Source organism: Antedon mediterranea, chromosome 10 (genome assembly GCF_964355755.1).
Source record: "Antedon mediterranea chromosome 10, ecAntMedi1.1, whole genome shotgun sequence".
Lineage (NCBI taxonomy): Eukaryota > Metazoa > Echinodermata > Crinoidea > Comatulida > Antedonidae > Antedon > Antedon mediterranea.
In genome coordinates, this window is record NC_092679.1 from 7,215,509 (window position 1) to 7,229,980 (window position 14,472).

General features: G+C 32.4%; 1 protein-coding gene across 1 annotated transcript; it reads left to right on the forward strand.

The window, feature by feature from the left end:
* The first annotated feature begins 24 nt into the window (after positions 1–24).
* LOC140059784 (cleavage and polyadenylation specificity factor subunit 2-like) lies at positions 25–14,378 on the forward strand. Its single transcript, XM_072105684.1, has 19 exons — positions 25–109; positions 748–932; positions 1,357–1,516; positions 7,185–7,290; positions 7,629–7,874; positions 8,240–8,328; positions 8,637–8,735; positions 9,080–9,202; positions 9,655–9,822; positions 10,030–10,124; positions 10,211–10,310; positions 10,723–10,884; positions 11,253–11,289; positions 11,380–11,519; positions 11,812–11,946; positions 12,251–12,344; positions 12,561–12,613; positions 12,868–13,002; positions 13,342–14,378. The coding sequence occupies exons 2-19, from the start codon at positions 784–786 to the stop codon at positions 13,432–13,434; spliced, it is 2,184 nt and encodes a 727-aa protein (XP_071961785.1). The 5' UTR covers positions 25–109; positions 748–783; the 3' UTR covers positions 13,435–14,378.
* The last annotated feature ends 94 nt before the right edge of the window (positions 14,379–14,472 follow it).

Below are 14,472 nucleotides of genomic sequence, written 5' to 3' on the forward strand. Positions count from 1 at the left end.
CTACTAACAATACAGAATACCGGTTATCGGAATACCGCCGCCGGGAAGTCTTCTAGTTTTCATTTTCTCTCCGTTCTATCAAATTATCATGCTTTTTAGCTGAATAACGGTATAAAATTGTTATATTGATTTTTATTAAAATATTGGACTAAATATCAGCTAAGAACGTTGAGCTTAATTTATCTAGCCAGTCTGTTAAAAAGCTAGGCCAAAAGGGAGGCATATTCTCATGATACTGTCTGTCTCGTTATTTTTATATAGTATTGTAGCTGGCGCCGGTAATGAGGGTGATGTACTCAACTAAGTAGGCCTAGTAGTCAAGGCCTAAGTTTTTTCCCAGCCTAGAAATTAAAACAAAAACCCCAGTTAGTTATTTTCATATTCAAATCAGGCAAAGCAAATAATGATGATTTTTGTTTTCAGCTTTTGTTTCTTTGTTACAAATCAAAACAATAAATATAACAAATTATTTATAATCCATCCATTTTGACGCACTGTCTGTGTCTGTGACACCGTACCATGTTTATGATAATATGGTGGGTGGTAAAGTGACGGACATTGATACACCTTGTTCGTTGATGTGACGTACCATCTAGGTTTTTTGACACAGACACTCCTGCGTCAGTAATTATATAATATATTATATTACCTACTACTGGTAGGTCTCTAATAACTAGGTTATGAACAATTTGCACATTTTTGTAAAAATCCTAGTTTGAACATTAATAAATTGACTTTATTTATTAGATTTAATTTGTTACGATCCAATCATCTATAAGAAGGATGACATCAATTATCAGGTTAACGCCCTTCTCGGGCGTGTTGGACGAGACGCCTCTCTGCTACATGTTGCAGGTTGATGAATTCAGGTTTCTGTTGGATTGTGGTTGGGATGAACATTTCAGTTTACAGCATATGGAGAATGTCAACAAGTATGTTGTTATGCATCACTATTGAATTATATAAATTAATATAATTTTTAATTATATACAATTAAGCCTACCTGCACTAATAAGTATTAAATATATATTGTCCCCCTGGAAAAATATTTTTTTGTTGAATATGCCATTTTTATGTCACATAATAGTTATTCACTTTGACCAAAAATTGGATTGAAAAAAATTGATTTACTTTTTTAAGTTAAAACATTATTTTTAGTTTCTTTTCTACGAAAGTTATTAACATTATTAAATATGCGGAATAGACTATTCAAAGTCTCTTTTAAATTAATATTCATTTTTCATGTTTTAAAACAATAACATAAACTTAGAAAAATTAAAACGCTTTTGATTAATATTACCTGATATTTTTTTGGACACATGAAATGCTTTTTCTTTCTTTCTCTTCATTACATAGGCACATAGGGCAAATTGATGCAGTATTACTAAGCTATCCAGACAATACCCATCTAGGCCTATTACCTTATTTGGTTGGTAAGTCTGGCCTTTCCTGTCCAATCTATGCAACCATTCCAGTATACAAGATGGGACAAATGTTTATGTATGATCTCTATCAGGTATTTATTTGAAGTTTATAGCTCTGTCTACAATATCTACAATGTCTACAGTAAATGAAATGAAATATCAAACTTTCTGTGAGAAAAAAAATGTGATGTGCCCATAATGGACATGATGATGTCATATCACTACCATATTTGGGCAAACACTTTTTTAGTCGCATGCAAACGCGACTCTACAGCTCACTATGTCGGTCGGATGGTTGTTCGGTCAGTAAACACTAACTCAAATTTGAGCACACGACTGCAGCCATGTATATGGCCTTGTCTATATTACCAGCTTGTTAATTTTTCCTGTTGTTTGAAACGAGTACATACGCGATTTGAATAATTATTTGAGTAATAATCTATTTATAAAATGTTTCCTTATTTATTAAATCTTTGATTTCAGGGTTCATCAAATGTTACAGTTCATCAAATTTCCGTACTTTATATTCCAAATCATGCAGTATAATTATACAGATATTGACTGCTTAGAGGTTAAATATAAGATTAGACATCCCCGAGGGAATGATATTATGTTCGAGGGAATATATATTTCCCGAAGCGCCAGCTGAGGGAAATATGTAATTCCCAAGAACTTAATATCATTCCCGAGGGGATGTCTAATCTTATATATTACCGATATAAAAGGCGATATCTGTTATATTACATAGCCAACAACAAGTAGAATATCTGCTGGGTCGGGTAGCTAGGCTAGGTAGGCCTCCTTTTTGTATTGTATGTAAACAAGCTGCCCAGACACCTTACCCTTCGAAGAATAATATACAGATAATTACTAATTAATGATTCCTTGACAATAACATATTCACTAGCCTAGGTCGTTTAAATAATAACAGAAGAATAACGCGAAAATTACTCAGTCAATATCATCGTTCTCGAGGATATATACGATTTACGATCCTCGTAGCGGTAGTCATGTGATGCAGTTTTAACCAATCACGTTCGCGTATTTACATAGGCTATGTAATATAAGTAAATAAAACACTCAACACAATATGCTTTACAATTATTCATATATTTACTACATACTACTGTGTATACAAAACATAGAAAAACAATGTACAACAACAATGTTAAAGTTGTGTATTTCACATTACATTACTGTACATAAGTGTCTCATTAAATGTTTGTCAAATCCAAGTAATTACACTTACATTAGCATAAGATTATTGTGTGTTTATTGAAAACAAATGATTACAAGCGTTTATTTCATAAAAGTAGTTTTGTTTTTAATTACGCATAACATTTAGCGTAATAATAAGCATTCTCCATAAACCAAAAAATCAGAATAATTATTTACAAAACAAAAAGTTATGCTAATTTTACGTCGATTACTAATTTACTAAATATAAGCCTATATACATACATTTACAGGCATTATATGACAGAAACAATATTTTTAAATACTAGGTTAAACAAAAAGCAGCTTTAAGACTTGGGAAATATTTAGAGAGAGTGCCCAAATTTGTATTTTGAATACATGGAACGGCACAAGACATAAATAACTTCTCGACAATCATACACATGCTCATAGCGGTTTGCTGGCTTGGTACATCAAATCAATGGAAGTGAATCGATAATATGCAGAAAGGGGGAGGAATATAATATTGATGATTACAATAGTGTTTCCGAACGTTAAGTCATTTGTAGCAGTAGAATACTTTTCATTATCTGGAGAAACGAGTAAAAGTATCAACCATTGAGTGGCGTTGGCAATCGTCAAATAAATCAAACAACGACGAATGATCGTGTTACCTCCATCATCTACACCCCTAGATCTCCGAGATTTTAGGATGAGCATTGTTTGCAGAGTTGATTGTACCAAGTTTATAACAGTCAATACAATTAGACCGGTCTGCATCACTATGCTATAGTTAATTTTCGGTGTATCGACATCAACTGTCTCTGTAAGGTTATGGAAATCTGCGATTAAATTGCAGGTTGCCGATATACCGTCACAGCAGCTCAACACAAATACACCTATTAAGCAAATCAGAAGAAGTATTTCGCTTCTGTTTAGCGACTTGTACCATTTCAGTCGGTTTTTATCTAGGTACTTTTTATCAAGTATTATAGCAATGATCATTGTAGATTTGTAAATGATTAGACTGAATATTAGAATGATACTAATGCTATCGTGTTGGTGTAGAGTATAAAACTCTGTCATGCTTATCATAAATATAGACAGTAGTACAAGTACCACAAATATTATCAATACTCTCCATGAACAACGATAGCATTCCATAGATTGTACTCTAGCGTCTATGCTATCCTCTGTACTTATCTGTTGAATTCTGCTATTTGTTTGGAACTGTATTCTTTCGCGATCACTATTATCAGTATTCCCAGTACTGATGTCGTCTGTAATGCCAAGCCTGCCTGTGGTATATCTGTTATTCGAATGCAAACTCATCCAGTAATTGATCAGAATACTAACAGCTAAAATATTGTACTCTTGTGAAAATGGTTTTAAAATACTCAGGAACTTCTGTATGGGAAGATGTACTCGCAGCGAATACATATTATAGCACCAGACGACCTCATCATAGTTATTTGACGTAATGTTTGCTGGCTGTAAATGTATCAAGGACCAAGTCAGCTCCTGATATTCCACGTGTATTCCAAGTACAACAATACTTTCCTTTGCAATGCTTTCCATCCAACTGAGAATATTCGCAGACATGGTTAAGATGAATGCATATTGGAAAAAAGAGCAGTTCTTGAAGGATGCGCCTCTGAAACTTCTGAAGAATGCCACTTGAGCAATTGTACAAAACACCTTTAAAAAGTTGTGTATCACATAGACAATTTCTTGATAAATTGTCTCTTGTCTATGTTATAAAGGAACACACTTTACAACAACTACAATATTTATAATTGCTACAATGACATAGCAAATACCGAAGATATAAAGACCGACAAGGTGTTCAGAGTAGTTTTGTAAGAGAATATTTCCTGGAGAAGAGCCCTCCAAAAGGAGTGGTTGACGTTCATCATTAGGAAGCAACTGTTTTTTAGGACATCTAATAAGGTCTAACCTTTGCCATGATTTCTTTCTTCAAAGAATTAATATGATTATCGTTATGGAAATTAAGTAGAAAATGATACAATTCCAATCTAACGTGTCCCCGTGCACACGGTGGCGTCCGCTACCATAAAACCCAAACAGAAAACCAATGTTAAGTGAAGTTATAAGGAAAAATACAATCATAGACGAAACACGCCCGTCTTTGACATAACTTTGCCTTGTTACTAAGATTTCAGTTCTTTCTCGAATTCTTTCCAAATCTGACCTATCGCTAATTCTCATTGCTTCTGATGTAACTGTTCTGTCCAATGAAGACGTATCTTGTAGCTCTAGTTCAATACCAGACCTGTCATTGTCTGTTCCAAAATTCGATTCTAGTTCTCTTTCAATACCAGGAAGGTATTCATTTATATATCCATTTTCTGTTACATTTTCATTCCCAGATGAAGACATGTTTATTTAGCTCTATTCTATATTACCAACTTGTTAACTTTTTCCTGATTGTTTGAAATGAGTACATACGCGATTTGAATAATATTATAGAGTAATAGAAATGTTTCCTTGTTTAGTCATTTATTTATTTATTTATTAAATCTTTGATTTCAGGGTTCATCGAATGTTACAGTTCATCAAATTTCCGTACTTTATATTCCAAATCATGCAGTATAATAAGTACAATTACAATTATTCATATACTGTATACAAAACATAGAAAAACAATGTACATTTTAATGTTTTGCATTTCCTGTTCAAGTAATCCCATAATCTAGGCCTATTCTTGTATCTTTGTTTGTAATAGTTACGTCAAATTTAGACTTGTCCCAAGTCTGTATCATTGTCATTTTAATTTTAACTTTAACTTGTGACACATGTATAGAAATCTATTTGCAGACCGCAAACATCCGATAAGAATGACGTAGGTTATCATACTGTATTTGGCTATATGGGGGCAGGCGGTATGTAAATATGGATTTCGAATCAACCAATGATCAAACGGACGTCATTTGGTTTCAAAATTACACATACCGTATTATGTTATTTGCGATCGAAACTGAATTAACAACTGTTGAAATATAATTAGTCGGTATTATTAGTCGCGTGCAAACACGACTCTACAGCTCACTATGTCGGTCGTTCGGTCGGTAAACACTAACTCAAATTTTAGCACGCGACTGCAGTCATGTATATGGCCTTGTTTTCAAACTAGTTTGTAGCACGCGACTGCAGCCATGTATATGGCCTTGTTTGTAGCACGCGACTGCAGCCATGTATATGGCCTTGTTTTCAAACTAGTTTGTCAAATTAATAATTGCTTCTTTTTTATAAATTACAAAAATATCATAGTAATTTTTATATACAATAATATTTATTGGTTATCCGCACTTGGCGGATAACCCCTTGTTATTGTCAGGATCTTTTTTTTCTTTTTTTTTTCTATTTTCTTCTTTCTTTCCACGAATTTTGTTCGCAGCGTATCTCTAATTCTGGCCAACATAAGATTTAGCTGTAGATGTGCAGGACGTTTCGTTTTTTGACTTTAGAGTCGCGCAGCGTAAGTTACGCGCGATTTTGTGAATTTCGCGTATTTACCATAGATCGAAAACCAAAAAACAATTTAAATTGAAACTTGGCAAAACTGTAATTTATATCATGCGCTAACTTTCTATGGATTAAAAATGGCACTTTTTACAGAAAGTTACGCGCGCACGCGCGTTTAAAATTTCAAAATGCAAAAAATCAACTTCTAATCAACTTTCTATGCGTTTCATGTCATTTTGAGCATTTCAAAAATTCCCACCCGTGCGCAATCTTTTCATGCGCGCGTAGCGCAAAAACAACTTTTTTTTGCTTAATTTTTGTTTTTTTTGCCTTTTCTAGTCAATTTACCAATTTTCAATCAATTTCGACTTAAATTCACGTCATACGAGCACGTAGAATTGAACAATTTGCGCGCGTTTTTGATGAAAAAGTTCAAAAATTCGTGAAAATTATGCCTTTTTTTTTAAATTCATAGATTCTAAACTACGTGGTGAACTTTTTTGAAATTACATATTCTGGAAGTAGATGAGTTGTAGATATCGAATGATGCATCAATATAGCTAACCGTACATTGTGACGTCATCGTATGGCCACTCAAATATAAAATATAGGATTTTTTTCTCTTTTGTCATAGCTCATCACATTTAATAGAGCGCATCTCCACTTATCCGTATTCCATTGCCCTCCATTTCTTTATATTGTCTAGGTCAATCAATTATCTTTCGCATGATTCACCATTTTAAAAATTGTTATGACGTCATCATGTGCAAAAGCGTCAATAACTTTGGTCACTTATTTTCACCTATTCTGAACTGTATGTAGTACGTATACATTATATAGTGTATACCGTATACACTTTGACGTGACACAAAATAGAGAGCGCACTAACATTTTTTCAATGGCATAATCGTTTTTCTGCGCGCAATATTCTAACGTATGACGTGCACGTGGCGTTTGCGCTGCGGATAACCTAACTCGTCCGTAGTGACGATTTCAAATCTAGTTAATATTAAAACTTGTATACCACACATTTCTACACAATCGTTTTCAGCATTTCTTGAATAAAGTGACTGAAGAAATTTGGTTTTTTTTTTTTAGTCAAGGCACAACACAGAAGACTTTGATTTGTTTACATTGGACGATGTAGATGCAGCATTTGATAAAGTCACACAAGTTAAATATTCACAGAGCATGACTCTAAAAGGTAACAATCTATTGCATATATTACCCATTGTATATGCTGAAATTCTATTTCTCTTACTCAACACATAATTGCAATATTCATACAAGTCTTCTCAAACCTCACAACAAATTAAATGTTATAATAACTAAGACCTGTCTGTGCCATATTGGTTGTATCTTTAGATAAGATACTTTACTCTCATTGCAGGAGATTTCACATGTATATAATCGCAATATAATGTGCAATGCTGCATCATAAAGAAGGAGTATGGAATCGTCCCTCTTGGAGAACAGTCAAGAAATAAGTTAAACAAAGGAATGAACAGTAATCAAATGATTTTAAATTCAATTTTAAAACAGGCAAAGGTCATGGCTTAGTAATCACAGCGTTACCGGCTGGTCACATGGTAGGTGGTACAATTTGGAAGATTGTAAAAGACGGTGAAGAAGAGATTGTGTATGCCGTTGACTACAACCACAAGAAGGAGAGACATTTAAACGGCTGTGTGCTAGAGACTATCAGTCGTCCGTCACTGCTTATTACAGACGCATACAATGCAATGTATCAACAGACAAAAAGAAGACAGCGAGATGAACAGTTAATGAGTATGTATTATTAAACAATCCATTTGCATGCAATTTTCTGATTAAAAGTGAATAGTTAGCAAATAATTAAAGCCATCACCTGACAATTGATGGTGGCAGCCCGTCAATAAATTAAGAGTAATGGGTTGTACAAGTAGTTGTTTTATAATTGGGACAACAATAAAACTCTAATGAGGTAGAGTTTATGTATTGTAAAACAGTAAAGTAACTTAGGTGTCAAAACAGTTTAATTAAGTTGTCCGCTCGAATTCATCAGTTGTTATCAGTTATCTCATTACTAAATCGAACCCAGATAAAAATGTTTTCACATTTAATAAAACTCTAAGTTTGTAAATTTCTGATTTTAATTTGTTTTTTTTTTTCAGATATAATCTTGAATACAATGAGAAGTGATGGAAATGTACTTATCGCAGTTGACACGGCTGGAAGGGTCGTTGAACTTTCACTCCTTCTGGTAAACTTTGAGTTTAATTTCATGTTCGAATGTCAATTATGTTTATATTGTACAAAGGATTTTTTTTAAATGGTAGAATGATAACATGTAATATTAATAGTCTGTCAAAAATATATATCAAAAAAATAGTTCATATTTTCATTTTAGTTGTCAAAATGGTCAAGAGTGGTGTGTGTTCCCCTGACTAGCTGTAATCTTATATAATGTGAAGTACTTAAATGTACTTAATAATTTTGCCACAGCTTGTAGTATATATATAGAGTAGTAGATAAGGTTGCTTTATATACGGATAAACTTTATATTTTCAGGATCAACTTTGGCACAAGCAAGAGTCTGGTTTGGGTACCTATTCCTTAGCAATGCTGAACAATGTTAGTTACAATGTTGTAGAATTTGCCAAATCTATGGTAAGCTATCATTCTGTGTACTGTGTGTTATAAGCAAAGGCACATTTGGCAATTTTAAAGATTGTATTTGTATAGTCTCAGACAGCCTGAAATTAACAAGTGGCATTATGCTGGGATACTGCTCTGCTTTTACTCAAATAAAACATTACATTTTATATTATATTTAGTCATATATAATATACAATTTAATATAATATTCTGTAAAAATAATAAAAATAAATTTAGTCAATCTGGGTGATAAAATGATTGAAATAATAATTTATTATCAAAGTAAAATGTTTCATATACATTGAAATGGGTTAATGATGATTTCTAATTAAATTAGTTTTTTCTTTATCAACAAGATGGAATGGATGAGTGATAAAGTGATGCGTTCTTTCGAGGATCAAAGAAATAACCCATTTCAATTCAAACATCTTCTACTTTGCCATTCATTACAAGAATTGGCAAAAGTTCCAGAACCAAAGGTACTTGATATACGACCTTTCATAAGTTCTTGCTATACCACCTTTCATAAGTCCTTGCTTAAGTCTAATTTCATAAGTCCTTGCTTAAGTCCACATTAAGTCCTTGCTTAAGTCCACCTTTCATAAGTCCTTGCTTAAGTCCACCCGTAAGTCCATGCTTAAGTCCTACTTTCATAAGTCCATGCTTAAATCCACCTTTCATAAGTCCTTGCTTAAATCCACCCGTAAGTCCATGCTTAAGTCCAACTTTCATAAGTCAGGTCCAACTTTGATAAGTCCTTGCTTAAGTCTATTTTCGTAAGTCCTTGCTTAAGTCTAATTTCATAAGTCCTTGCTTAAGTCCAACTTTCATAAGTCCTTGCTCAAGTCAACCCTTAAGTAAATTTGTTTCTGCTGACTTTTGATACCTAAAATATACTGTATGTGTGCAACTTCTTTACATTTTATCTTAGGTGGTTTTAGCAAGTGTACCAGACATGGAGTGCGGATATTCTAGAGATCTATTTCTACAGTGGAGCACTAAACCTAATAACAGTATTATATTGACATCTAGAACGTCGCCAACGACGATATCAAGAGAATTTATACAGAACACTAATAAACAGAAGCTATGGCTAAAGGTTAGTTTGGGTTGCTAAGTCAACAGTAACCAATCATGCATGGAATCAAAAAATTTGAATCAGATTTTATTTTAAAATGTTGTAGAAACATAATGTGCTGTAGTTACACAAATCATATGTACTGATGATGAGTAGTAGCAGTAGTCTGTATGCTCATAAATAATAGGGTATATTATAAAATAATTTTCTTTTTTTCTTGGTTGACAGATTAAGAAAAGAGTTCCGTTAGAAAGAGATGAATTAGAGGCTTATCGCAAAAAGGAAAAGGAACGAGAAGATATCGAAAAAGCAACAAAAAACAAGTAATTTAATTTACTTCATTTGCCTTGCTTATTAAAATGTGTTTATGAAGCTTTTATTTATCAAATTATTATTTGTTTTTTTTTAGACTAGAAGTTGAATCTAGCAGCGATGAGAGTGATGATGAGTCACAAACTGACATGAAAGGACTAAATAAGTCAAGTCATGATCTCATGATTAAATCCGACGTAAGTAAATAAAATAAAATCAACACAAATATGCATATCACTCCAACAATCTGATGTTATTCGTCTACGGAACATTAAGTGAATGACAAAGTCACATACATATATTTCTTTACATAATAATTAATAATAATAATTTACATCATATTTATATTGCGCTTTATACAGTAGTAGTATCAAAGCATAGTGGACTATATTTACACATACTACAACATGCATCTCTATAAAATCCTTTCTCTAACATCATCAAAATTTCTCCCTAACATCAAGTTGCCTTGTGCACCTACCCCTTTCTCTATACCGCTTTAACTATTATGCATTGCTGTTATTTATGTATATAGTTTATAGCGTTTAATAATTATATAAAAAGGATGTAACAACTTGCTACAAATTGTACAAATGTTGTTGTGTTTAGGGAGGAAAGAAAAGCACAAGTTTTTTCAAGCATGCCCGTAAATCGTTTCCCATGTTTCCATTCCATGAGGAACGAATTAAGTGGGATGAATACGGAGAGATTATCAAACCTGAGGATTACGCCCTCATTGACGCCACTGGTGTTGAAAATGAAGATAAAGATGTAAGGTTTCAAAATTCTGTTTTCCTCTTATTCTTATTTTATTCTTTATTTAACCATTTCAGCAATATCTTCTGAAAAGAAAGACAACGTACATTAATTAAAAAAGTATAAAGTCAAAAGTTTTAAAAAATAATAATAATCTACAAATAGAAAATAATAAAGATTGAAATACTTGCATATTTCATAATTAATAAAAATATTGTTGTTACCATTATGACTTTACACGCCAACTGTGATTAGAAGTTAAATATAGAATTCCAACTTTATAGCTTATTTGCCAAACCATTATCTTTATCTACTAAAGATATTAGATATTATTTATCTACACATTTATTTCTTTACTTCATTTTAATTTTTCTTTTTTTTAGGATGATGGAAAAATGGAGGTTGATGAGAATATTGAAGGTGTGAAGAATTACATTTCAAATCCTAAAAATGTATTTTATTTCAATAAATATTTACAGTGAATTATACTTTGATTTATTGTACTTATAGAAGTGGAAATGCCAACCAAGTGTGTGGCTACTGAAAAACTAATTGATATCAGGTGTTCTATTACATTCATTGACTTTGAAGGACGCTCGGACGGAGAATCAATGAAGAAATTAATAACTCAAGTTAAACCCCGACAATTGGTTAGTAAACATTTTCTTTGCAACTATTTATACAACATCAACCTGCTTTGAAACTATTAAAAACCACTATCATGTTTCAAAAGCAGAAAAATATGGAAACGAATTGTGCAAAGCGTAATGTCTGAATGACGGAAAATGTTTTAAGAGAGAGATCATGTTTGTATGTCACAATATGCCCTGATTTCCACCAGCATGTCAAGCCCCACCCCTTCCCAACTTTCTCCCTCCTACTTACTAATAAAAACTAATAGACGCTCCTAAAGTAAATTAAAATTGCTTATCTGATTGTTAGATCTTGGTGCATGGTTCTCGAGAAGCTACTACACACCTCGCAGATTATTGTAGAGCACAGCTTCCTGGTAGCAAAGTGTTTACACCAGAAGTTGATGAAGTAGTAGATGCTACCATGGAAAGCCATATATACCAGGTCAGTTTACTTATGTAATGTTGGCTTAAAAAGATAATGTATACTTAGTTCAATCCAATAACATTTTATTTTGTGTAAACCAATATGCAAACGTACAATGATAAGGGAATTTTGTCTGTCTTTAAAAAGTCCTTTAAAACCCTAGAGAGGAATTCTGATGAACAAATTTGAGAAAATTTACAGACTGTTAATAAAATATCGTGACCTCTACTAAATAGGTCTCTACCCATCTAATATAGTTAATGGATTTACAGTGTTTGGGAAGTTTATATATATTAAGCACTAATTATTGTGGTTTTTTTAGGTTCGGCTGACTGATGCTATGGTTAGTTCATTGGAGTTTGCCAAGACACCAGATGCAGAATTGGCCTGGATTGATGGCCAGCTAGATGCTAAAGGTACATTGCTGATTTATTCTTACAATTTGTTATTACTGTACCAACCTTTCATTTTAACAACATGCCCTATGACTACTTAATTTTATGCATTTTACAACACATATGAGCATGTATTACTGTAGAATAATTATCTAAACAGTCAAATATAAAAAAATAAAATATCGCTATTATATCAAAACATTCTAATTTGGTACTTTTAATATTGTTTGTTTACAGCCATTATGAACGCAGATGTTGTACCTACTTTAGAATCTTTATCTGCACTTGATGTAAGTATTTTATGTCCATTCAATTATTAATACATAACACACAGGATGAACTATGTCCCTTCGTACTCCTTATTTATATTTGTGTAGATTGATTTTAAGACACCGTATTCTCCAACTATCTTTGATGCACATTCAATGTGCAACAAGTATACAGAAAATAAAAAAACAAAGTAGTAAGATTTAAATAAAGTGCTACTCCTCATTACACTGTAGTAACATACAAAATTTAAAATATATGTTGTTTATTGCAATAGATTGTAGACCATGAGCAGGTGTTCCTGAATGCTCCTAGGTTCCAAGCATTGAAGCAGGTATTGGCAAGAAATGGTATCAATGTTGAGATGTCTGGAGGTGTGCTGGTCTGTAACAACTTAGTCGCAATCAAAAGGGTAACCAATTTGTATTATTTTATTGTGAGATTGGAAAGTTAGAATAGATTTAATTTAACCTGTGGTCTTGTATTTACAATCCTCCTTTGTTTTTTTAGACAAAACTGTACATACTATTTTCATTTATTACTTTATGTTTTATTCCATACATATTATATAACATTTAAACAAGCTTTGACCAGAGTCCGACCCCTATGAAATAATGGTCCCATGCCTTTTGGTATAATGGACTTTACTCCGATACTATATGAAGTATTTACTTATATATATTTCACATTTATATTACCAGTTCCAAAAGCATTGCTTGATACAGTCAATGTATGTTATATTTTATTGCAGAATGATGTAGGAGGAATTACTGTAGAAGGATGTGTATCTGAGGAATACTTCAAAGTAAAAGAGCTACTCTATGAACAGTATGCAATTATCTGAAGAAGAGAATTCAATCATTTTATAGTCACTACTGATACTAGTAAAGCTCTGTCTACACATGGAGGATACCTCCATGGTCTACACTATCAAACTTTGTGACAAAAAAAATGTGATGTGCCCATATATGGATGATGTCATATCACTACCATATTTAAGCATATCACTACCATATTTAAGTATGTCACTACCATATTTGTAGAGTGCTACAGAGACAGATTGATATGCATCATTCACCATTAATGTATTTAATACATTATGTCTCAGAATCCTTGTCTTGTGAGATTTTAAACTGGAACGTTGTCCTTCATTGTACATAAGGGTCATTCATTGTCTAATTGTGTACACAATAGATGTAAAACCAGTGGCAACTCTATTGTTCCTCAAATGTTTTCTTAAATTAGGTTCTCATTGTGTTATTTTTGTACATTCTAACCATTGACCTATAAGTACCTAGTTTAATTAATTATTTATGTAAAGCCGTAATAACCTGAGAGGTAAATATAAAAGTGTAATAACACCATGTTGCTCCATGATAACACATGTACACAGAAAGTTGATTCTTTCTGTACATAAGTTTATTAATCCAGGGTTCTTTTTTATTGATTATCTGCACTAATCAACTGTAATAAAAGCTATTCTTTTGCTGAATAAAATATTTATTGAAATATTACTTTTAAATGTGATGATATTTCATTTCAGCTACGAAATTTACTACTGTAATAATAAACAAAAACTAACTTGTTATGCCTCCAATAATGTTATTTTTGTAATGTTTTGTCGAGGATTCTAACCATTTAAGTGAAGTTATTGCAGACTTTTGAAAATACTTGTATTGTATTGTATCAATCAAATGGTCTTTTATTATCTGTAAATAAAAAAAATAATACTGTTATTTGTTATTTGTAGTTTTATAAATTAATGTTTTTAAATAGTGGAGCATACGACTCAAAAATTGCTTGGGGAATCATGCGCTCCCCTTTGACAGATAAAATAAATGAATTATGAACTACTTGATATCTAGTGTTTTTGACAGACTAT